The sequence below is a fragment of the Amphiprion ocellaris genome, chromosome 9, assembly GCF_022539595.1.
Source record: "Amphiprion ocellaris isolate individual 3 ecotype Okinawa chromosome 9, ASM2253959v1, whole genome shotgun sequence".
Taxonomy (NCBI): Eukaryota; Metazoa; Chordata; class Actinopteri; family Pomacentridae; genus Amphiprion; species Amphiprion ocellaris.
In genome coordinates, this window is record NC_072774.1 from 32081751 (window position 1) to 32109109 (window position 27359).

At 39.3% G+C, this 27359-nt stretch overlaps 1 protein-coding gene across 2 annotated transcripts in view; it reads right to left on the reverse strand.

Annotated features, from left to right (window-relative positions):
* Positions 1 to 1757: 1757 nt before the first annotated feature.
* gask1a (golgi associated kinase 1A) overlaps positions 1758 to 27359 on the reverse strand; it is a 60322-nt gene continuing 34720 nt past the window's right edge. For both annotated transcript variants that reach the window (XM_055013913.1, XM_023278048.3), the window contains exons 4-6: positions 9595 to 9717; positions 6669 to 6772; positions 1758 to 4187 (exon numbers count right to left, since the gene is read on the reverse strand). In XM_055013913.1, the coding sequence (XP_054869888.1) occupies positions 3983 to 4187; positions 6669 to 6772; positions 9595 to 9717 (432 nt within the window). In that variant the 3' untranslated portion in view covers positions 1758 to 3982. The remainder of the gene's footprint in view (positions 4188 to 6668; positions 6773 to 9594; positions 9718 to 27359) is intronic.

Here is a 27359-nt window from a genome sequence, read left to right on the forward strand (position 1 = left end):
CCACTGTTAACCTATAGCTGATTTGTGACCCTTAGGAATGCACAGAAGGGGAGTCTTGTCTGAGGAGTTGTCACTCTTTAGTGGGGTTGTAAACCAGATGCTGTAATTTTATACGTTGCTAGAAGGTATAAAAACTGACCGTTGGTCTTTGTTCGAGGAGGATCATTGGGCCACATCCTTCCAGACAGCTCCTGTCTGTACGATACTGTTCTTTCTTTTAATAAAGTTCTTATTAAGAAAGTCAGTGTCAACGGGCGTTTCTTCTCCACCTGCACATCACAGACATCAGAGAAACAACGACATAGGTTTATGGTCTCTAGTCAAGTGGTCATTCATATGGCTGGAACCATCACTGAGGACACTGAGGTCAGGTTGTCCTTAGTCCCAGTCCAGCTGCATTACCACATAACATAGGCCAATTTTTTGCATCACATAAAGCACCTAGTTTTAGTGTGGGAGCCTTTTAAAACAGCAAGAAAAAGGAAAAATAAGGATCCGTATAGGGTCTGTTATTAGAATTAGGGGAAGATAAATGCTGCAGCTGATTTCCAAATCTCTGTGTCAAACCGGAGCTGCACAGTGGTTCGGTGGTTAGCACTGTCGCCTTGCACGGTTCGGGTCCACGCCTTCCCAAGATCTTTCTGCATGGAGCTTACATGTTCTCCCTGTGCATGTGTGGGTTTTCTCCAAGTACTCCCACAGTCCAAAAACATGCTGAGGTTAATTGGTGATTCTAAACTGTCTGTAGGTGTGAATGTGTGATTGTCTCTATGTGTAGTCCTGTGATAGACTGTTACCTGCCCAGGTGACCCCTGTCTTCACCCTCAGTCAGCTGGGATAGACTCCAGCCCCCCAGTGATCCTAATGAGGATTAAACTGTGTGTAGATAATGGATGGATGGATGTCTCTGGCTGCTTGGGTAGCATTGGAGTGTTGTGGAGAGAATAGGTGAGGAATCTTGACCTTCCCTGCTTGACCTCCCATCTCAAGAGCAATGTGAGTAGTGTGGTGAAAAAAATAGGTATTTTCAAACCAGAATTTATTTCCCAGTTTTGGCGAAAGCTGTTTAATACAGAGGTGGCTGGACTCAGGTGACAGGGTGAGTTTTCCATTTATTAAAAGGTTGGTGATTCACAAATCCACACTTGTCGTGAAGAAGGGACTGAACCCGTTCTCAGCCTGGTAGAGCCATCCATGACACCTCGTGTATGTGAATGGGTGAATGGGAGGCAAATTGTAAATCAAATAATAAAACATGCAGACTGACCTGGATTTATGGCTGTTGTAGAGCCTTAAGTACGGCCCTGTGTTGAACATTATTTCTTGATGGGTTTACGTAGTGGGCCTGGTGTCCTTCTGTGCTTTTTTGGATTTCTTTAATGAGCTACTTGAAGCCTAGTGTCACGTTTCATCTCATTCCAGTTCATCTGTTCCTTTTGAGATTTTTTTTTTTCACTTCCTTAAATTGGTACCATTCCCTCCTATTTTGGTATCGTTTTTTTTCACGCAGAATCCTGCTATTTTCAACCGCTGTCCTGTAGCAGCACAGCATGAAAGCTTTACTCTGTGTATATGAATGCATTAAGTATGGTATAACCCAGATGGGGCTTAATGAGCTGGAGCAAAAATGTGTAAAAATAACAAAAACCAGCAGCGACCAGCACACTTCTGGTGGTTTGACGAATGAAAAATAGGCCAAACATTTAATGTAAAAGAGATCAAGTGGGGATAAAGAGATGATCACACATTTGAACCACTTCTCATTACAGCCATTTATTCAGTGATAAAAGAGGGAGCCATAGAAAATGTCATTAATCCAAGAACGACGAATATGACTGGAATTTTAATTCAGAACGGATAAGGAATGAAACAGCTTCAAGTGATATTACCCGAGCTTTTCACAAGATTCAAGTACCAAAGGAATGTTTTGTGACAGTTCAGCTTAAGAAATGCGTCGCTCAGAGAGAAAAGCCTCGGCTCTATTCCTTTATTCCTTCGCTAATGACACTTGAATTTCATCCAACTTTTGTTCCTTTTCTTTCATCTTTCACAGCTGTAAATGGTTGCACATTTCAACAATGCTAAAGGACAGGCCCTTTGTAAAAGTATAAAAAAAGTTTTAAAAGAAAGGTGTACACACACACGTGTATATATATATATATATATACACACACACACACACACACACACACACACACACACACACACATGGAAGGCTTGCAGGATCCAGTCCAGAAGCTATTTCCTGACCGCCATTTTTAATCCCTCGATTAAAAGCTTATCTCACAAAAACAGACATCCAAATCAGTCACTCAATCTGCTGCTGCTAGCTCCCTGTAAAATATTAAAATAGAAAGGCAAAATAAATTCCTTTCCACTAAATTGCTTGGGAAAAAAAAATCTGAATTTGCACTCCCTGTTGTTGAGGAAATGGGAGCATAATTTGCCTCACATTTCCCTTCTGTGAGAGGACATTTGGTGAGATGCTGGTGAGTGCAGATGGAAGGCTTAAATGGAAAACATGATGCTGTTTGGAGTGCCAAGCATGGTGAACAACAGACAGAGCTACAGGGGTATTTCATATGGTGCAAATGATCAAACTATTCGGATGAATTAGACTTTTCGAACACGAGAGCCTGTGTATAGTTTGTTTTTTTCCAACGGGGTAAACACACTGACACATGCATTTCCTTGAGGTTTATGCCTGATTCTGTTTGCAGAACTGGTGCAGAACGAAGGAAAACTCGCTACAGTAGCTAGACTGACAACAGACAAAGCTTTCATGGTAAGATGGGGAGGTTTCAGTGACCTAACTGGAGCAATATAAGCAATGCAGAGTTAGTTGTGTATAATTGGTCGGGAAAAAATAGGAAAACTAAGACCAATGTTGTAATATGGCATAATTTTGCCCAAAATTTGTGCAACAACAATTATCTGATTTTTCCTAAGTTGTCCTATATTTGGGCTTTACATAGTTTGGTTTATAATGGGTTAAACCTGATCTGTTAGGTCCATCCACCAGTGGAACGTCATCTTAATCTCAGGCGACAGGTGAGCTGTAGCACCAGCAGCATTAACACACACAGTACCTTTAAATAAAAATACTGGTCAGTTTACATGCTGAGTGATGAAGTTCTTTAACACTACTACACTTCACAAAACACTGGACATCCTTGCTTAATCAAGGATATCCAGTGTTCAATGAAATGTGAATAAACTGAACGTATAGATTGATGAACTAATTACTTCCTTCATTGGTGGCAGGTTACGGCTTCCTTACAGATTTTATACAGGGTTATTCAAAAAGAACTAACTCATTTCATTACACAATATTTTAATAAGGAAAAGCAATAGAAAACTACAAGTATTCTACTCACAATCAACTTATATTTGATGTTTAAGGTGATCAACTCAGTGGATGGTGATATGCTGACAGGCGTCTGGGAGGAATTCTCTTATCGCGTTGATGTTGTCCATGCTGCAGGCGGTTGCCACATTGAACACTTGTAAGACAGGAAATAAAAGTTGACTGTGAGTAGAATACTTGTGACTTGGCTGGAGTTTTCTATTGCTTTTCCTTATTAAAATATTGCACAATGAAATCGGTTCATTCTTTTTGAATAACCCTGTATAACTACATGATCCCTGTGCGGCTCTGTACAAAAGTTACCATAGAATTTTCTTTACATTGTGCTTCTGTACATTTCTGATCCTGCCATTTCCTTTCAGTGAGAAAAATATATTACAAAAAAACTCGTAAATGACCTTGACACTAGTTTTAAATGCATAATCGGAAAACTTTTGTGATTCCATCTGAACGTGTTTTTCAATTTCCTGACTCATTTCATCGCTGAAGGCTGCTGTTCTTTCTCTTTTGCTGCAGACTGAGCTCTCTTTGATCACACTGAGGAAATGTCATCTTTAGCAGTTCAACCTGCTCAGTGAGTTTATTTTCTACTCCAGTTTGGCCTTTCCAGCTCGGTCACAGGTCCCTCTTGAGTCGGAGCTTCTTGTCCCTGATGTGCTGCAGGAGAATATTCCCTCTTTGCTGCACCACTTGGATGAGAGGCCTGAGAGCGCCGGCGCCACCATGGCTGTCCCAGAATTCCCTGTCAGTGTAAAGGGAGCGTAGAAGAAGGTTTTCCAGACAGCCTGAGTGGAGCACTGACACTGCTTTTTCTGGAAACCTGATGACAGAAACAGCATTGGATTTGACGTGTTAATGTGTAAACCCACTTTACCAGAGGCTGTGATGTTTATTACACACTACCATATAGGACAGAAGAAAAAAATCTAAAGTCATTTTTCTCACAGCCTTTTCCAGTGGCAGGGATAAAGGTGTGATTTGTACACAACATTTTAAAATGAGAAAGTGCTTTGCTATGAAAGGTGTAAAATTTGCCCCGAGCCTGCTGCTAGAATAAAAGCTCCCAGGCCTCTGAAGGCTGGCAGTTTGGCCTGAGGGTGGCACAAGAAGAAAACCTGTGGATGATCAAAAATATAAAAGGATTCGTTCTGCATTAACATTTTAAGGAAATCCATATGTTAAAGTTGTATATTTTGAATGTACGAATACATATTTACACTTGATGGGAGTGAGATGATGCAAGAAGAAAGCTCAGAGAGTCCCGCAAAACAAGGATTCACTCCTGCAACCATCATATCCAAACAATAATCTGGACCTGCTCTGGCAGCCTTAACTGGGGCCTCAAGGATTGTTTTCAGATACTGGAAGGGCCAGACAAAATCTGATTTTGCTGGAGGGTTAAAATCAATGAATGAATCTTTACTTACGATGATCAATAATAACCAGGGTAGGTGCCAGAAAGTAACAACTTTGAATGTTTTTTCTTCTTCTTTTCTTTTTGCTTTTATAAAGACCAATAATAAGAAAGATGAGCTGATAAAGATCACCCAATTCATGTAGTATTTTTTGGTACTCAGTATCTACTTTATACTCCATTTACACGTTTGATAGGTTCCACTTGTTTTGCTAGGATTAGCTACTATTCGACCCTGGATTAGTTGTGTTCTGTTTGCTTTGTTACCCATTCTTCATTGATTAATTGTAATAATACAACTTGTCACAGCTCATAGTGTTGCTGAATAGAAAATGAGCTCAACAAACCAAGAATCAATATTTTTTACCAGAAATAATTGTTTTCTGAAACAAAATGGGAAGCAACACAGCAGTGATGGCGGGTATAAAAACAGATGAGGTTACTGAAGTCGCTGTTATTTTAGTTTGATTACAAACCATGTATAATCTAGGAAATAGACTATATGGCACCACGAAAATGGAGTGTGGAGATACACCTAGGATTATGAGAGTATAGTTTGACAAAGTTTCTATTTTTTCACCTGTTTTGGCCCTCTATGAATTGCATGTTCTGCTGATGATGATCCTGCTTTTCTGTAAATTTTGGTGACATTCCTGTTTGACTAGATGAGCTTGACTCTACATGAGCTTTTTGTGCTCATGTAGAGTTTGTATTGGAGTCTGTATTGTGAGGGGAGTGGGTCATTTGTTGGCGTTCGCAGACTCTAAGTTAACATCAGCTAATGTTGAAGCACTGAGGGAAGCAGGAGCTGGCATTAATGTGGATTTAACCTGAAAATCTGGCCCAAGTTCTGGACATAGAAATGAGTCCGCAGGCTGTTTCAAGCAACCAAGACAATAAGAGAAAGTCTAATTTTTGAAGTTACATCACAATTCATTTAAACACTAGCAATAAAAAGGTATTTTTGTGCTGACATGCAGTGTGCATAGTGGGATGGCCTTTCTGAACTCTGTCCAGTCCATTCGTTCAGCCACAGCTGGACTCCAGTCAAGTTCTAGAGGCCTCTCAAAGAAATTAAAGCAAACAGGATGCATCTGACCACAATTTGGAGCCACAGCAAAGTGTCTGAATGCATTTGTGAAAGAAAATTCAGTTGATTTTTTAATACTTTGAAAAGGTTTCTAAAGACGTGGTTTTACTCTGTCATTTTGAGTTATTCAGCGTACATCAATGGTGAAAATGCCAAATGTGTCAATTTAAAATTAAAATGACCACACTATGAAGTGTACATAAACTGCCTGTATATTAAGGTTTTCTAAGAAACTGTTGGACTTTGAGTGAAAGTGAAATACGTCATTCGACATCCATGAAAAATAACAACTTTTTCTTTTATTTACCTCCACATTCTTTAGTGATGTGAAATAATGTGAGACTTTAACATTCTATTTTCTTTCAGCTCTGAAAGCAGATTTAAGATATCTAAGAGAATTTTATGGAACAGCCTAGTAATCCTAAGTGACAGACAATGGGGAATTTCTATCAGTCCTGATTCATTCAGCATACTGAATAGCAGGCTAATTGAAAGCACACTAATCTAATCAGACAGACATTGTAACAAAATCCTAACAAGCTTCCAGTGGACGTTTCTGTGCTGCTGATTTGAAAGCTGTTCACCAGGGAAATATGTTGTTAGATGTGTTTTTCTTCTGAAACATTTCCTCGCATCAGTGTTTCTGCCCGCTGTGAGCTAAAATGACTTTCTGAATCTGTGCTGTGTAATTTGTTGAGCCTCGCTGCATGAATGAAGGAAAACAATAACAACAACAACAAGAAAACAACTGAAAGAAAGAAAAACTTCACATTTGCAAGCTGGTGCTTTGTACTCACTCATCAATGCCCTCAACCAGCCTGAAGTTGAGGTTGTCGGTGGACTGCTGGGGTCTGCCAGCATTGTCTATGAACACCAGTCTGGAGGGATCCGCCTTCCTCACCTGAACACACACACACACACACACACACACACACACACACACACACACACACACACACACACACACACACACACACACACACACACACACACACACACACACACACACACACTGTCAGAAGGAAACCCCTGGTGACTCTGTGTATTAGTGAATTTTTACTCTTTCTGAGGAGCTACAGTCGTCCTACCACTGGTTTGTTCTTTTTTATTTTTCATCCATATATTTTTTTCAGAATTTAAGTGAATATAATACAAATTGAATATTGACAATTTATTAAAATTTTGTCTATATGTATGGTGTCTATGAACGTAGAAAGCATGAATTTAAAGCACATTTGACATTTTGACAGATAATGTGTTAAACATACATGTAGAATATATCACTCTAAGCTGTATTAAATCTGTATGGCTCATTTAGGTATCATTTTCAGTAGGTGTAATATATTTTTGCAGTTTGTTTTGTGCTGCATTTAATTGCACAACTGACACAGAATCCACTGTAAGTCCAGTGTATTTGTACGAACAGCAAGGCAACATAAGACACGATTTAAAAAAGACACTTAAATCAAGGGAAAAAACAAAGACAATAAAAATTGTAGTCCAGTCACAGCTCAGAGCCAGTTATGAAGAAGTAGTCCTAAATTTAACCTAATGAAATGCAGAACTTAAAGTTTCTGGGAGTTTGTTCCAGATATGTAGAGCAGAAGAACTGAATGGTCCAGTTAGTTTGGGGCTCTGGGGACAGTAAGCAGACCTGTCCCAGACCAGCTGGATGGTAGATTTTAAATGACACCATATAGTGTTGTACTTTTGAACCCGCAGTGCAGAACTTTTGTCTCCCCCTTCTGGCAGTGAGAGTAATTACACAAACAGTTAATGTGTGCTGGAGACTTATGCCTTGCTGTTGATTGCTTTCTTTTTAAAGACTAATCCTTTCTCTGAATGGCTAGCTTCTTTTTTATCAGGAGCTTTAGAAACGTTTCTTCTTATAATTTTCCACTATAGACTCCGTCATATTCCTTGCTGCTGCAGCGTACTCCATCACTGGTGCTACAGTTGCTCTGCTCCAGTAATAGCTGGTTTACATGAAACACATCACTACCGGTACACTATCATTGAAACATTGCCAGAGAAACCACATTTGATACTCTGCTATACTGTGAAATACAAGGAGATTTACTTGTTGGTGATAGATTTATTAAGTATTGAGTGTAACTTGTTAAGTCTAGCTTTAAAATCTGCTCTTTGCTACAAGGAAGACCATGTAAAGATGAATTCTACTGGTCTTAACAGCAGCAGCTCTGAATGAACTGCAGGTCTCTGGTCGAGTTTTTAAAGAGTTTCACTTTACTGCTCTGGTTGAGTCTCACAGCTCTGATCAACTTCCTCTTGAGCAGGCGCAGATGTAAGATATTCAGCAAAAAAATCCCCAATTAAATCTACTGTATACTACCTACCCAGCAACAGGCACAAGGAGCTCTAGTCAGACCTCAGACAGTGGACAGGAATGCAGAAAACAGTCTGTCAAGTGCAAAGGTGTTCAGTGAAGAGCTGGGATTTTAGTCTTTTCTTAAAGACTGAAACAGGCTCTGCAGATGGAACAGACTTTAGTAACTTGTTCCACCACAGAGGAGAGTCCAGCTGTGGACCAGCCCTGTTGTGGAGGTCGGATCAGGAGCCTTTTGTTGGCCGAGCGTAGTGAGCAGGAGGGAGTGTAGACCTGAATGATAGAGTTCAGGTAGGAGGGAACTGCTTTCATTGGAGTTTTGAAAGCAAGTGTCAGAGTTTTGAATTTTATGCGGGCAGCAACTGGAAGCCAGTGAAGCGATCTGAACAGCGGGGTGACATGAGCTGTTGTATTACTGAGGAAGGTTACTGCTCAATTGTTGCTCCTCATCTCTCCAGTGGAAAAGAAACGACAACAGATTGTGAAGTCACATGCTTCATATATGATGTCGTCACTTAGAGGTCTGTGCCCACTGCTCTCTGTTGCATTTTTGCCTTTTATTTTAACTCCAGTATTTTCATTAATTTGAATACATTTTTAATGTGAAAACTGAATATGTACCAGTTAAAGTGATGGCCTACAAACCAATAAAATGACATTTTTGAAGTGGTAAGTAACACTCAAGAAAGATTATTCAAATATCAGCCTCACTCCATAGCATCAAAACAACCATAAACTATATTTTCTCTAAGGCTTGAGCAGCCAAGTGATACTGGGAGACCTTTAACAGCAGCTGAACAGCAGAATAAAAGGCTCCTCCTGCTTTTCTCACTAACAGGCTTTATTTGTTCTTACATACTGTGACAACAAGCATGAAGCACATGCACAATAATCAGCTGCTGCTCAGAACCATCTGCCTGCCTGAGAGCTTATTTGCCAGCTAGACGGTGGTGACAGTTTAATATGTGCTCATGTTGTATCATATAGATACATTATCTTGTGTTGCCATGGAAAAATGAGTTATATAAAATGTTGAGCAATAAAAATAAACACAGGGTAACTAAGGTGGTTTTCTTCATTCCCGCTGATATTATGAATAACAATCTGACAACAAGAACAATAGAGACATTCAAGGTTTTGATATTAAACAAGAAATTGGTGCAGCAAGAGAAAAAGTGTTTTCTTTTAATTCATACACATCAGCAAACACCCATCAGTGTACTTTTCGTCTCGACTGAGGATAACTGATTAATCTTTACCTTTTAGCGTCTCAATACAAATAGTAATAATCACGGCACACGGTGGAACATTTAGAGTTCACTGTCAGAAGGGATCAAATAGGATCAAACAGCATTAGCAGTGGTTGTGATACATACCAAGATGTGAACCAGCTTCAGGTCCTTGGTGTTGCCACACTTCGCATGCAGCAGGTTCTCCACACAGAGTTCTATTGGATCAGGTGTGAAACCACAGCAGTACCTGTCAAGACGGTCGTTTATCTACACAAAATAGACAAAGAACATATAATTAATGATAATAAGTGGAACAAAAGAACTTTTTTTTATCTTGCATATTAAAAAAAAAACAAGTGATCAAGAATTTTACAATGAAAAAACTATAATGAAATGTCAAAAAATATGGTAAAAACACGGCAAGAAAAGCTCTCAGAACGTGACCAAGGCTGCTCAGTCGTATCATTTCCAATGGCTGAAATCTTGAAAAAAATTGTGGCAGAAATCATGACAACATAGAATGTGTCCATTTAATATAGATGTACCCACAAACAAAATGACCTTGCACTGAGAACAGGCGTGTGTTATACATGTAAACGTTATGTACGGATACCGGATCACGTGACCTAAATATGTAGCTGGCGACAGGAAGTGATGGGACTCAGAAACACCCCCACAATTTAATCAACTATTCCATGGATCATTTCTGATGGATAAGTCCCAATAAGCCTGCAGGGGTGGATTTAGAGTTGGATCACAATCATGTGATCATCAGCAGGCAGCTGATGTAGTGTTCACTTGTTGTCATAGTTACAGTGACGCCGTGCTGCTATCTTGCAATGTTACAGAAATCTTTAACAACTCCAAGGATCCAGACTTTAAGCTGCATCACTGCCAAAATCTAATCACTTGGTCCTTGTGTCATTTCTGACCTTCCCTGAAAATTTCATCCAAATCCGTCTTTGAGTAATGTTGCTATCAGACAGATAAATGTACGCCGATCGTCACATAACTTCATTGCATTCCTTGGCACAGTAATTATACTAAAACACAAAGGAAAAATGTACAACAATATTAATAGATTAAAAAAAAACCAAACAAAACAAGCAGAGTTACTCTCCATGACCTCTGGCAGGTCCTTCTGGATTCGAGGGGCCCAAAAAGCTCGTTTTGTCACCTGTATAATCTTGAATTACGATGACACCATTGCCTGAGGATCTCATCCTGCATTCAGGGCTTGTAAGCAATTATCATTCCAGCAATATAATCAGGGAACAATCACAAAAGTCATCATTTAAATTTGAAACTGTACAGGTAGCCAGGTAGGGATAATAAAACAGGTGTTATGTGGATTCTTTGTGATTTAGTGAGGAGTTTTACTGGAGCATTTTGGACGAGCTGAGAACTGAATAGTTTGTATTGGCTCAGACAGGAATGCATAATCATGGTAATAAAATTAAAAGAATATGTATGAATATGCAGAGAAAGCACAGATGGCAGCTTAAAAATGGTATAATGTTTGAAATACGACAAAGGTTCAAGAAGCTACTTAGCGGTTAGAGCTGTTAACACAAAGGCTTACGGTACTTCCAAGTGGGGAAATTATGCAGAACTCTACTTTTGTTGACTTTTTTGCACCTAGTTTTGTCTCTCAGGAATAATATCAGCTTTTTTAGAGATAGTGTTACTTTCAACAAAAACTGTGACGAAACAAAATATCAAAAGGATCCTTTGAGAAAGAGAACTATGACTAAATGTGGCACGTTTGCCAAAAAATAAAAGCTAAAAGACCAAGTGAAAGATGGATGAAAGAATGAATTAACTAATCACTGTTTTTTATTCAAAAGCCTGAATCCTTTTGTGGAATCACACAGTGGACTTTCCTCTTAAAAAAGGGGAGAAACACATTGTGTAGCAAGGAAAATAAAAGCAATTTTAAGTTTAGCCAAAGGACAAATAATAACACAACCTACACAGATTCATAATGGTCAAACTAAAAATAATCAATCTCATCATATTTTTATTTTACTTTTTTTTTGCTAGATTCACATAAATATATCTAAGTGCATTTCTTTTTCTTGAAGAATTACAGCTGGCAATGTGTCAACTTCTCCATTCTGCAAACCAAATGTAGCCTTTTTTTTTTTTTTTAGACAAAATGATTTGGAGCAAAGATCACAAAAATGGTTATGAGGCAGAAGCAGACTCTCAGCTTCTGATTAGTGCTCACTGATTTCCACTGTAGATCTTGTTGAAAAGCTGCCAGCATTGGCTCATCCCTCCAGTCAGTGCTCTGCTTCCGGCTCCCCGTCTGACAGATAATCGTATGCAGTTATCAGTGTAAAAACAGGCTGACATTCAGTATCTGTGTTCATGTGAGATCACATAAAAGGCAAGAGAATCAACGATGAGGGCTGAACTGAGACTTACAGCTACAATTCATAGCCTGGCTCATCAGAAATGAAAGTTTGCCAAGGTTCCAGACTGCAACCACTTAGTCACATTTTGTGACCATTTTGGTGAGAGTGCGACGAAATTTTAGAACTAGGTGCAACGGTGCCACAAAATATGCTGCTCATGTGAAACACCAGGATTGGATGAGAACTGGGTGGAGTATGTGCATGCATGTGACTAAAACAGAGAATAAAGAGACTGAATGTGATGCAGTCATCATCATAACAAGGCAGGATGGGGACCATAGAACACCGTCTACCTGCAACAGGTCCTAAACTACTCTCACTCTCACTTTCCCCTGGATGACGACACAACAAGCTGCTGCTTCATCTGTCAATAGAAAAGATCATTCAGATCCTCTCGTGCCACGACAGTCCCTAATTTCTGAGTAGAACAATTTTAGGCGGAATCAGGAGTAGTTTTATTGTTGAAAAGGCAGACCTTTTCTGACAGGAATGGCTCAGGAAGGTAACATGTCTGAGATGTTCCAGGAAAGGAATGTACACTACTGTTCAAAGGTTTGGGGTCACCCAGACAATTCCATGTTTTCCATGAAAACTCCCACTTTTATCCATGCGCTAACATAACTGTACAAGGGTTTTCTAATCATCAATGAGCCTTTCAACATCATTAGCTAACACAATGTAGCATTAGAACACAGGAGTGATGGTTGCTGGAAATGTTCCTCTGTACCCCTATGGAGATATTCCATTAAAAATCAGCTGTTTCCAGCTACAATAGTCATTTACCACATTAACAATGTCTACACTGGATTTATCATTCATTTAATGTTATCTTTATTGGAAAAAAAAGCTTTTCTTTTAAAAATAAGGACATTTCTAAGTGACTCTAAACTTTTGAATGGTGGTGTAAGTATTGTATGTACTTATTGAAGTGTGAAAGCTAAGATTACCATCACAACCACAAATTTTAAACATGAAACACTTGTAAAGCACGATACCAGCACGTAGCAACAAACTATTCAGGAACTGAGGGACCAGCAGCACCTTTACCTTAATAAGTTTTTCTCTTATATGCTATACATCATGACTTACATTTTTAATTTTTGGTCAGAAATAACATATTCAACCTTTAGAAAGCACTCAATTGAGCTTATATTTATCATTCTTTCTAGCAATAGAATGGAAGATTATTTTTATTATTATTATTATTATTATTATTATTATTATTATTATTATTATTATTATTTTATTATTATTTTATTATTATTTATTAGATTATTTTATTTTACGGCGGTTGGCATTAAGAAAGTTAGTTTTCTGTCTGATCTCAGAGTTATAGTAAGTGAAATTTATGATATTGCGCTGCCATGCTTTGATATTGTTGGCAAGAACAACATGCAAGCCCATATCTTTAATAAATGGAATAAATGATGAATCACCCTGATGCATGAGTCATACATAAATATTGGCCCAATTTTAGACCTGATCCATGGTGATGAAGGTACAGTAAAACAGAAATGCTTGTAAAAAAAAAAAAAAAAAAAAAAAAGCATACTGTCAATGTTTTAAAAACCCTTGAAAATAAAAAAATCTGGTTTTCAGGGGAGCACATGAGTTGCCTCAATATAGTAATAGTAGAATTGTGTTGGTGGAACCGTTGCACACTGAGAGATGAACACTGCCATTAAAAAACCAACAAGGCTGCCTTACTGCATGATTACTGTAAAACCTGACATTTTCGGTGCAGTCGGTAGCTAGTCCAGAGGCTGTTGTTGTTTCAGGTTGTGAAGAGGATTTTAAAAACATGCAGACGGTGGCCAGCGGCAGACTCATACCCACAGCCAGCATCCAGTGAGTCAGACTAAGAGGGGTCAAGCTATCGCTGCTTGGTAGTTCACACACTGTCTCATAGAGTTACTTGACTTTGTGAGTTTTTCCTTTAAGATAAAAGAGCAAATTGCTACATCAGTAAACAAGAAAAGCACTCAGACAGCATAGTACTCCGCCAAGGCTGCTCAGATGTTGTATCATTTCTGATGGATGAAATCTTTAAACAATTTGTGATCTGCAGCGGTCGATTTGTAGTAGGATCACAATCATGTGATCATCAGCAGGCAGCTGATGTAGTGTTCACTTGTTGTCGTGGTTATCGCCGCCACTATCTTCCAGTGACACAGAAATCTTTAACAAATCTGTGGATCCAGACTATAAGCCACATCACTGCCAAAATCTAATCACTTAGTCCTTGTGCCATTTCTGACCTTCCCTGAAAATTTCATCCAAGTCTGTTAGTCAGTTTTTCAGTAATGTTGCTAACAGACAGACAGACGGACAAACCAACGCTGATCGTCACATAACTCCACTGTGTTCCTTGGAGGAGTAATTAGCTCTTTATTACCAAAGCACTGGTTAAGATGAAAAGAACCTGAACGTGCTGTGTTGCACATCAATTAAAGTTCTACTCTTCAATTTTGTGCCAGCCACTCATCTTGGTAACATTCTTGGGCAGTTATTTTGGCTGACAAGACCCAGCCCTTATCTAAATGAATGGGGAGAAAGCCATAACTGTAATTTCAATGACTGCCAAGTCATAAAAAGTGGCATGTATGGAGTCACGAGTCCAATTTGGTAGAAACTGCTTAAAAAGTTTGATGACTGCCATGAAATAAGGTCTATAAAGCATTTTTCCACATGGACTTCTACTTTGCATGCATAGTGTCACAACATTGCATGCGCATCACTGCAACAACCCGTTTGGCTCGACGTTCTCCGGTTCGACTGAAATACAGCTGATAATTGACTTTGTGGGGGAATAGGCAGAACGTATGTCATAAAACTGCCATCTCTGGCATTACGTAATTCTCCCATAGATTTCTATTCAGGACTGTGTAAGTGGTGAGTCTCTCCCCATTAAGATCTCTGGCACCAAAGCTATTAGTGGAAAAAATAGAAAAAGCAGCCCTGATGTCCAAACGCTGCCAAGAATAGACAAATTAAGTTGGAGTTAGGAGCATCTCAGGACATGTTTGTGGCTTGGGAAAATTCCCCCAACTATCTGCTCAAAGGATTTGTAACAGCACTGACACATCAGTCTGACATCTGAACACACACTTCGTATTAGATTTCTGTTCACACTATAACACCACCTACTCTCTGGTTCTGCTGCAGAAAGTTTTGGAAGTTACATGATGGATTATTGTGACCTGGGTGAAGGATGTCTTCATTTTCTTTTTGGCACAAGATTAGCTAACCTGGAGGTTTACTCCAAATTTGTCTCATCACCTGATTGCTTAAGCTTCTGGCCCTGAAACATCTCTTATCATAGCTGTGATTCCACCAAAAGTCTTTAGAACCTGTACAATTTCAGAAATTAATGTCCAGAACTTTTCCTGGAACAAAAGGTTACTTCTGCACTGTTATCTACAGCCTTGTTTCCTCCTTTCCTGCAGTCCAAATGTACGAAAAAAATCTGAAAATCAGTCTGCTGATGTGTCAGAAAGAAAAGGCGTAGACAACCTTAACTTAATTTTACTGCAGACCTTCTTATTGTGGATCATCGACTCATATTCAGCTTTGAAAAATTGCAATTATAATTGCTGCAAACTCCTGTATAGTACTCCCTCCCAAACTGGGACTTTTGAGGTAAACTGTCTCCCTGGCAACTCATTTAGATCATTTTCCTGTAGTAAAATACAGAGGAAGTGAGTTCCTCAAAAGGTTCTTAGTCCCTTGATAGAGTCCCTGTCGTGGTAATGTGGCTGAGGTTTACAAATCACTGGCAATAATTCCTTTGCCAACAGGCATGATAGCAGAATTACAAATGCTGGACGCAGTTGTAAAAGACGAGAATTTCATTAAACTCTTTCATCACCTTGAAGGTAAAATGTATCAGACCATGCAGTTTGCTGGGGAGAACCAGAAGCTGAAGAGAGCTCTTCCACTTTGCAGCCAGCAAAAATGATTAATAATATGAGAGAATCTTGTCAGTGTGAGGACCTTGTGATTTACTCCCTGGTGTTAAAGTGAGAGACTGACAAAGTGAGAAACAAACAGACACAACCTTGATGAGATCTGCCCTCAGGTCGACTGTAGGGATTGGCTGTTAGTGAGAGTTGGTGTGTAGCTGTAGTGTGGGAGTTTTGTATGCATCAGCACGCTTGTGCAAGGATGTGACGCACACGACCCTGGTGCCCTCCGGTCAACAGCGTGTGCGTGTGTGTGTGTGTGTGTGTGTGTGTGTGTGTGTGTGTGTGTGTGTGTGTGTGTGTGTGTGCGTGTGAGAGTGAAGGACAGAGAGAAGGGGTTAGTGTGTTTCCTTGTTCAGCAAAGGTGCACAATCGCTGTTGGCTGTTCCTTCTCACTTGTGTGGTGCTTTTCGGAGACTTCTCACCCTGCTGCCACATTTCACTCCCACACTGGAGTATAGTGATTTTGAGCTCCGTCCAGCAGCCTTGTGGAGACTGAGCCAATATTGACTTACACTGCCACTGAACACCAGCAAGCCTCAGGGAAAGACAACATGTGGAGCTCTGCTGCGGTCAGAGTCAACACAAAATTAAAGTGGAACAAACTGTAAAGAGTATCTGGGGAGTCTGATTTGCTGAAATACATTTTCTACTGCAAGTCTCCACATTCAGCATAGTGATGCTCTGAGTGAGTGCCTCTACATGTTCAGCTGGTCAATTAACATCATTCTTTCAACCCACTTAAAGCTTATTTCACCTTATCTGCATACCTGCTTTGTTCTCCATTAGCATCCTCTGTGTTTAAGTTTCTTTGCTTGACTTTCATGGCTGTTCTGTTTCTTCTTTGAACCTCTCAGCGTTCACTAGTCAGTCAAGCAGTGTGGGCAGCATGTACAAGCTTAACTTTTTTTGAGGTTTGATTCTAATGAAATTTGACTTTGTGTAGGTGTTGCACTTTCCTCTACTTTCAACATACTTGCTCAGTTCATAGCTATTTACAAATCCCAATAGACTATAACACAAAGCAGGGAAAATTAATATTAAGGTGTCGCAATGGAGTATATTCAAAAATGACACTATGTATGCTAAATAAGACTATGAGTCTGCAACAGTGCCAGTAAGTCTGAGACTTACATGTAGCCATGATATGAGCTAAATGCTAAGCTAATGTACTGTGATAATGATAACAAGCTGATGTTCAGTAGGCACGATGCTTTCTATTTTAGTTTGTCATGTTAGCATGATAACATTCTTTAATCATCACTAAAAACAAAGTAGAGCTGAGCCAAACCAAAATTTTTACTTTTAACACAAAAAATTGTTACAGCTTCTCCTTTTGAGAACATGAATTTATGAATACCACAGTTGTTGATTTTTTATATATATATATATATATATATATATATATAGATAGAGCCTGGCCAAGACAGCAGTCAGGGAAACATTAAAAGTGCAACAGTTAAAAACAAACAACACTAACTCATTCAACAAAATAAACAAAATGCATGCTAGATTAAAGCACAGGATTAAGAATTTACATTAAAACAACCACAAATGTGAAAAGTAGCTGCTGCAAGATCCTTCATACGGTTTTTAAAAATTCCAATAGTGATGAGGTCCTTCAGATTCAGTGTCTTCTGCAGTGAGTTCCAGGCAGCAGGTGCAGAATACTTAAAATAGTGATTCCCTAACTCAGAATGCATCTTTGGCACGTTTAACAAGTATAAATCATTGGAACGTAAATAACATGGAAGTAGACCTTGGATTGCTTTATAAATTAAAGTGTACCAGTGGGTAAGACGGAGCGTCGTCAAAGAGGGCCATTCAACTCGATCATATAAGGTGCAGTGGTGAATGAGGGCTCTGCAACCCGTGATGAACCTTAAGGCACCATGATACACAGAATCCAGAGATTGCAAACAATTCGCTGAGGCATTCATGTATAAAAGGTCGCCGTAATCAAGCACAGGGAGAAAAGTGGCAGCAACCAACTTTTTCTGGCAGCAAAAGAAAAACAAGACCTGTGACGAAAGAAAAATCCCATCTACTTCCTTAAAATGCAAAAATATCAACCTCACAATGTCGGTAAAGTTCAACCTCTGGATGTGTTATGAATGTGATCCAGATTTCATGTCTGTCAGTCTAGTAGTAGTCAGTTAGATCTGGATCAAAATGGTAATCTGACCAACTGACGAGCATATTCATCCCTTTAGCCGCTCTGCTAGCTTTGCAGAAATCACATGTTGGAGATCAAAAACGTTAACTTTGAATCTCATCAAGAAAACATTTAGATTTCCAGCTAACAGTTCCAAAGTTGCAGGTCTGACTGTTTTGACCGACTGTTCGACATCATTTTAATCACAGATTTCTTGTATGCTCTTTAGAAAAAATATATAATTTTAAGATATAAGACACAGATCACAGATATAGAAGCTTGTATTTAGTTTAAGCCGCACACTAAATGTGCAATGGGAATCCTTTTCTACTGAAAGACTTGCCATACACTAACCATCCATAACCAGACCCTACAGATCCAGGTAATAGTAATTAGGACAATGAATCATGACCTTAAGGATATTCATGCTCTCCAGAGGACGACACCTTGGACATTTCGTAGAGACATACTGACAGCTCAATATATTTATAAACTAATAAACACACTGCCAGAAACTTAAAGAAAACATTAAAACTACCAGTAGGATAGACCTTTAAACCCTATGTTATTAACATTTAAATTCATTTTTTCTTGGCTTCTTCCAGCACTTTAGCATGGTGGGTCAGGTGTAGCTGGATGCTGCTGTCAGGACTTCAGACTGATTTGATCACACTGTTAAATGATTTCAGAATATAATCTGAGTCCATCACAAACCCGCTGAGCACGCTGAGCTCTGGTCGATTTTTCCTTGCAGCTATAGAAGGAACAGCTAGGTAGCAGTCTGGAACAGTGTACCTTTCATTTTTTAAAACCTGCACTCCAATTGTCACCTTATCCACAGTCCCCCTATCCTCCCCAGGGTGTCCTCCACCTCCAATGTGTGTGTGTGTGTGTGTGTGTGTCTGTAAAGGTGTGTGAATGAGCGAGTGGGTGTGTGTCCTTCACACTGCTCTTCCTGCACCTTTGGTGCTTGGTTCCCTGCTATCAGAGCCAAGGGAGGTGTTAAGGGAGCAGGTAGGAACAAGTGTTCAGAGGCACTCTCATCGGCTCTCAGCAGATCAATAGGAGGCTATTAGAGCTTGGCCCTGTTACAGGGATTGACTTCTGGCAGTGAGGGGGAGAGAGCTGCCTCATGGGTTATTCATATTCAACCCCACACACACTGTAGATGGGTGTTAGATACACATTCCATCTCACTGTGCGGACAGAACAAAGCGGGGCCAAATTACTACTGGAGATTGTAAAATCAGCAGTGGGGTGCAGCCTCTGCAGTGTGAGCAGAGTGTGTCAGAGCAGGCTCAACAGTGAGGAGGTGAAATGTGAAAATAACCATGATATGTTCAACAATGCAGTGAGATGTTCAAAAATAGATCTGCTGGAAAAAAAACTTGAAAGAAATGCATTCACAGTATGTGCTCATGTACAGTATAGAACAACACTAAGTACACCCTGAGTCATTATCATTAATCATCACACCTAAGTCTACGCTTCCTGGATTCAATCTATTTATCTTATCTTGTCTGCCTTTCTTTGAGATGACAGAAGTGTTTCTCCCAGACACAGATGGTGTCAGTCTGTTTCAGATCTGTGGATAAAAGCACCACCAGTCTCCAAGTGATTCTTTTCAGCTATTCTTTTCTAGAGGGGTTTTGTTGCACTAACTCCAAAGGTCTTCCAATAAATTGGGGACATGCTTGGCCAAGCCATAGTCTCCACTTTTCCTTCTATAGAAACGCTTGTGTCATTGCAACAATATGTTTGGGATCATTGTAGAAATTGGGTATACAAACGTCTACAAACGTGCAGTCATGGTGCCATCTATTAATGTCACTTTGCCAGAAAGTTTGCACTAATGCAGCTCTGGTGCAGCACACTCCCTCCTCCATGCTTCAGTGTCAGCACTGTGCAGTCACTGTGGTTGTCCTGACCACATCCACATCAATCATGCTGGACCCATAGACTGGAAGGACTGCTGTAGCATGTGATGGCATCTCCCACTGGTGCATTAGAGCAGAGTTATAACACATAGCTAGCATGTATAGCATCACTGGCATATCAGCTACTTATTAAAAGTTCTAGTGAAGTTTCCTTCAAAAACAGCATCTTGCCTGGCCTCCACTAGTGCTGCTCGCAGATTTCTTTCCCCAGCCGCACTGTAGACACCAAACGTCATTTAATATTTCTAAAGAACCAGCTATACCAACAAATTCATATCTGATGTTACACTTCCAGAGGTCCTCAGCAATACAACAGCCAATTTTTAAAAAGATCTGTTGAACAGCTGTTGACAAAACTGAAAGACAGACACACACATACACAGATTCCTAAGCTTAAGGTTAGGGAAAGGCTATATTTGGGTAAGTCTCTACGAAGTAAATGTACATAGGTCAGCTTAATATCTTCTGAAATGATGGCAACATCACTGTGTGTATGTTTAGTAATTCATCTTCACATTTTGCATCTCCAGGGTCTAACTAACTAGGTACACAAATCTGCATGGTTCCAATCACACAGAACCGATACACAATTACCCACAGATTCTACATTCATATAGTGAAATCATTTGCATCCTGAGTCTCATCAAAGGTGTCAGAAACAATGTAATTTTTTTTTGTTTTTTTAGCACAACCTCAAACACTCTTTCCTCTGGATAATCACAGCAATATTTCTGTTGTAAACAGGATTATTGGGGGGAGCTCACATAGAGACAAACAATCACACTCACATTCACACCTACAGACAATTTAGAATCACCAGCTAACCTCAGCATGTTTTTGGACTGTGGGAGGAAGCTGGAGAACCTGGAGAAAACCCACATATGCACAGGGAGAACATGGAAACTCCACACAGAAAGATCCCAGACCCAGGACGGGACGTGAACCTGGGATCTTCTAGCTGCAAGGCGACAGTGATAATCACCATCCACTGTGCAGCTCCCTCAGCCATTCAACATTGCTGTAATAATTTGAATCATATCACTCCATATTTATTCCCACATGAAAATGAGACCAAAAATTCTACTGCAAATTTCATGTGAATCTTTCCCTGGGACTTCTAAATCACAGTTATTTTTTTGTCTCTGAATAAGACCAACACAGAAAAACACAGGAGGTTGCCCCATGAATTATCAAAGGTGGTCATCAAAACCTTACTGATAAATAATGGAATTGCTGTATTTGTGTGTGTGTGTGTGTGTGTGTGTGTGTGTGTGTGTGTGTGTGTGTGTGTGCATGCTCATTTTTCTTGACAACTTTTCATTTTGTCTACTTCACACTTTAAAGGTGTAATGCTGGAGACCAGAGGAAGTGCAATGTTGAGTGTGAAGTCATCTGACTGAGGACTTGTCAAGAAAGACAAAGCTATTTCTGCACTGTTGCTGTTAAGGTATCGAAACATTACACCGTGCGCCATCCCACATTGTTATTCAGTTATCAGGCACCAATACCAGAGGCCAAGCAAACAACCTGTTCAAAAAAAGCATGTTTTACACAAGCACTGCACTAAGAAAACTGGAGTCTGCATTTGATTAATTCCCGCCCCCCCAAAGAAAGCTACTTGCTTGACATGAAAGATTTTCAGTTTTTTTCCTCGAGTCCACAGTGTGTGTGTCAGGAACCGACTGAGTTGACTTCTACATATTAATGGCATGATGTAATTCCATCTATCCTCAACATTTATTAAATTCTATTGGAGTTGACATATCAAACTGAGATCTATCTATCTATCTATCTATCTATCTATCTATCTATCTATCTATCTATCTATCTATCTATCTATCTATCTATCTATCTATCTATCCATCCATCCATCATCTATGTTTAATACTTGCATCTGCACCAGGCTATCTTTTAATCCTGAAACAACAGCTCTGGCAGGATCATTAGCGGCTGATACCTCATGAACGAGCTCCACACACACACACACACACACACACACACACACACACACACACACACACACACACAAAGAGAAAGAGAGGGGAGAAAAGGGGGCACACTAATATCCACACCCAGAGCAGTATTGGATTTTTAATTGAACTGACGGCACCACATCCATACCCACAGCCAGTGACACACCACTACCCTCGACACAGTCTTGTGCACACAAGCAAAAATACACACACACACTTCTGGCATGTGCTCATTAAGTTGAGCCATTATGTAGAAATAAGCCTGTCAGTTTTGCCCCGCTGTACCTTTTTCATCAGCCCAAAATTTATTATATGATGTCTAATTGCACTCTGACAAAAGTATTTACGTCAGGAACGAATCCATATGGACCAAGACTATGCCGCCAAGAAAGAGTCTTGATGAAACCAGTTTCTATTCATTATTTTTTGAGTTGTATATGATAGGACCTCAGAATTTCAGGATGATCAAGTGGAGTTAAATAAGTACCATCAAGAAAACGCGAGTGGTACAGTCTTTTCTGAAATATGGTAATGTAGCTGTCATTGCAAACTACAGCAAGTCACAAACATTATATTCTACACATCAGTTTTTCAGCATTATAGCTGCATTATGTGTATATTGTGTATCATATGCAGCATGGATCCCGGCTGCATGCAGGAACATTACAGTGCAGATTGCCTCTTGTCAAACAAACACAGCTGAGATTTGTGTGTTTTCTCTGGGGAACTAAGCCTGGCAGCCTTAGTGTTTAGTTTTTTTCTAAGTCTTGTTAAAAATGCTGAGGAAAGACAGATAAAATAGTAAAACATCTGCTACGTGTGGAAGTGAAGGAGGCTATTTTGCTCGAAGACAGACGCTTAAGATCTATTGGATGCTGCGTCTGGATCCCCAGAAAAGCTGCGGAGTATCTTTTTATTACAAGGACACAACTAGTTGGTGAGATGTTACTGCCAGCATCAAATGCCAGTGCTGATTTTAGAATCTGCATGCTTCTGGGTAAATGATGAAACCACCACAGCATCAGAGCTTCTCACCCTAGCAGCACCTTTCTTCTCCTCTGCATTTATAGAACAGTAGATGTGACATGTGACTATGACAGGCAGAATGAGACTTAGTTCCTATCAGCTGGCTATGATTTAGTTAAGATCTTGCTGGTAGTATATTTACTTTCTACCTTGTCCCATATTGATGATAAAATACCCAAACACTCCAAATTATGAATCTTTGAATATTAAAATCCTAGAACAGAAATGAAAGTATCAATATACTGTATTGATCAGCACATGACGATACATCTGTTTGATGAATCACTAGCAACAGCTGCTTGACCAGTTATGGGTGTTAACCCTGCAAGTTCCCATGCTCTCCACCCAAAGGCATCTGGACAGTGGAACTGAATGAGAACCTGGAAGAGGTGCTAGATGTCCAGCTACAGGTTAGTAAAATTCTCAGCTGAAAAGGCCTAACTAAAGCATAAAATGGGGGCCACATTATGCAAAATCCTGTTTTTCATTGTGTTTGGAAATAATTTTATGCCCTCAGTGTGTCTAGATACCCACAAAATATGAAAAAAGACCACACCTTCATTCTTTTTATTCTTCACACATCAGAAAGTGTGTCTCTGCCCTCTGCCTGAAAGGTGTAGGAAGTAGCAGTTTGGTTGGATTTAAAGCTACAGATACTGAAACAGCCTGTTTGGAACGAGGCTAACACCAGAGGTACTAAAGACTAGTGAAAGTGAATGATCTGTGCTGTATTTTGACCTGAAACTTGAAGTGCATTTTCAGGGGACATGTGAGACTTGACTTAACTTGTTAAAAAAGGATATCATATGAGACCTTTAATCTACCTGGAAACTGGCCATTACCATAAACCATAAACCACATGTCCACAATCATCTACTTCAATTAACATGCATTACAAGACCTTTTATCATATTAGATCTGATTTATTAAAGCAGGAAACACTGAATCTGCTCTCATGCCAGTGGGATAATACACTTTACATAATACCAGGACCCTTGAACCACTTCACCTAAATGGAATGCAATCAACATTAATGTTATGAATTGCAACTAGTTTCTATTTACCTCTATTACACGTCTGAACAATTAACACAACATTTCTGCTTCAATTAGGGCTACACAATTAATCAATTAGAAATTACAATTGTAATTAGAAACAATATATTTAGGCTGCAATATGGAACATATGTTTCACAGCACATTTTGCCCAGGGTTTAAACTGTTGCATCAAGGATTTTACACATTTATGCCATGCTCCTTGTGGTCTTTGATGTTTAAAATCTGTTATACAATGGATATTGAACGAAAGCTTGATGTAAAAAAATATATCAGGAATCAAATACAGCACGGTATTATTATAATAAAACATACATCTTTAAAATGTACAAACGTACACATGTCATCCAGTCTGTCACTGTGTGGTTTGGATCAGTCCACAGCAGGACAGAAACAGACTACAGCACACAGTACAGACTGCAGAGAACATCACTGGAGCCCTCCTGCCCTCCATCCAGGAACTGTTCAACACTAGAACCAGGAAGAGGGAATATCATCAGAGATCCCACTCAACCCTCACTGTTCTCCCCCCTCCCCTCTGGCAGGCCCTACAGACCCACGTTCACAAAAACCACCAGACACAAGAACAGCTTCTCCCACAGCCAGCACCCTAACAAACAGCTGAGCCATTCCTCCACACCTGTACAAAATACAATATACCAGTGGATATGTTCAGTACTTTCTGCACTAAGAACAGCATTCTCTGCTTTTTGCACTGTATTATCACTCTAGCAATTATCATTTTGCACTACTGTGTTTATATATTCCTTTCTAGCTTTGGAAATATCTATATATATATTGTGTTCTATTCATTTTTATTACTAATATTTTTTTCTTTCTTCCTCGTCTTCTTTCTATAGTTTTTTATTATTCTCTTTGCTTATTCCTAGGGTGACACCAACAGCCAAAACCAAATTCTATGTGTATATAATATAATATAACATGCTGTGTATGTACTTGGCCATTAAAGCTGATTCTGATTCTGACATGCATCTAGCTTGCATCTCTCTCTCTTGAGAAATCAAGAAGTTTTAAGGTAGAACATGCTGTACTCAGTGGAAGGAGCAATTACGGTTGTTTTCACACCCACTGCATGCTGGGATACACTAGGCAAGTGGCCTTGAATATGCTGACCAGAAATACTGCCAATAGACATGGATGCAACAATTACCACTATTGTTTACCAGGAAAACTGTGCAAAACCTGTGACATTATAAAGTGCCAGCACTGCAATAAACACCGACGACCACATCAACAGACTCATTTAAATAGCAGAGGCAGTTGTACTGACCTTTTTTACATGCTTCGACTGCACTTTGAAATAGTGAATGAGAGAGATGTGATTATGTACGAAAAATAAAGAAAAACTGTACATTTGTAGAACTTCAATATAGTCATAACTGTTCATTTCTTCAGTCTGCTATCTCCTTAAAACACTCAATAGTTTGCTCAGGATATGAGTGGCTACTGAGAGGCTACCTTATGTCTGTATGCATAAAGCCTTGTGTGCACAGATTTATAGATAATCAATGCTTTGTACTTTATACATATTTTATATATGCACCACCACAGCCCTTCATTAAACCCAGCCCATTAGAAGCAGTCTGTTGGGTCACAGTTAAGTAGATGCTTTTCTGACTGTAGAACGTAATAACCTGTCATCATGCTGGTGTATTATTACCGTACATTATCACTACAGCCACATGCCTTATTGCTGAAATGTTGCTGCTCTCTTTTAATCCTCGTAAGAAACTGTTCAGGAGATTTTGTACTTAAAGGAAGAATTGCTACAAACAGCTTATGATGCTTAAAGTATGAAAGTATGTGTGTGACTTGATGGCATCTTATCTCACCTACACATCTTTGATCGCGTACCGAAAGAGCTCCACCACCAAGGACATGTGGTGTGTGTGTTTTTTGTCTCAGTGTGAGAAACCAGACATGCATTATTCTCATTCAGTCAGTGTCTTCTCTTCCCATTCAGGGAGCAAATGAAAGCACAGGTTTATACAGCGATGTGCTTTGTGCACTTTGTGAAGCAAATATCCAAATATTACACAAGTCTTTTCATTGCCTTTATCCACCCAAGCAGAAAGCAATATCAGAGAAATTACTTTCATAAGGGAAGTTTTAGAAAGTGAATGAAGAGCAAGAAGTGATGACAATGTGTCATGGCCACGTACAAGCAATTAAAATGGCAACATTTTACCTCATTATAAATATAACAATACTGTCTTAAAAGTGTTGACATTTGAGGTAACAGACAATCCTGGCATCTATTCTTTTATTTAACCGTCATCTGCCAAACTGCTAACCTGATATACCAAAAAGTCTATTGAAAAGCAATTTCCCCATGTGAATCAAGTCTTTCTGAAGCTGATTACCTTTGAACTTATGGTGGAGTTAGAAACTTACATAGCTAGCATGCTAATTGACTGACCAAGAGGACAACCTGACTGATGGAAAAAAAGTAAAGAAAAAAGCTAAAATAATTTGGCTTATCCTGATAATATGAATTAGAGGTCGACCGATATGGGATTTTCAAAGGCCGATATATCGTTCTACCTCTAATATGCATAACAGGGTTGCATGAGGTAGAGTGAGACATTCAATCAAGGCTGACAATGGGATGAAAATATGAAAACTAGAAGAGAGGACATAGCTTTGCTCTACACATTCTTTAGGAAAACTGTTTGATGATATTAATTCCAGCATTTCGTGCGATTCACAGTTTTCTTCTTCTTCTACCAGCTAAAATGTTATGCTAACAGGGTTGTTGTGGGACACACGTTCCATTCATGATAATTACTATTTAAAATATTATGTTTATTTTAAAAAATGTTCCCATAATTACAAGAGACATCAATGAAAAAAAAAAACAAAAAAAGGAGATTTCAATTTCATTTTAACTTTACACAACAACTGCATGTTTTAGTATTTTCTACATGGATTATTTGAAGTTTGATGGGAGGTACGTAAAATGTCCTCCTATTCTGGAATGACCCACAACCAAGTAAGCTATTTTGAGGGACTCAGTGAACCACCAGCAGTCAAAAACTGTTTAATGTGTCAGTAAGCTAGTTTTTACTAGGCTCTACAACTTGTCTGCTTGCTTTGAAGAAAAAGGCGAATATTAAAAACTATAAAAAGCAAATAGAAAAAAAAGATCAACCTGTCTCTTTTCTTTTTTCTTTCACTTCTAATTAATTTTTTACAAATGCAATCTGAAGAAAGGAGAAAACAACCACAGTCCTCATCAGACAATAAACTGCTGCGTGTTAGCATTAGCTTGACTACTTCTCTGACTATGTGACTCTTGTGCTGCCAGTTGTAGCAGTGGTTTAGAGTATAGTTGGGTACCAAACGTGATACTTTTAAGGG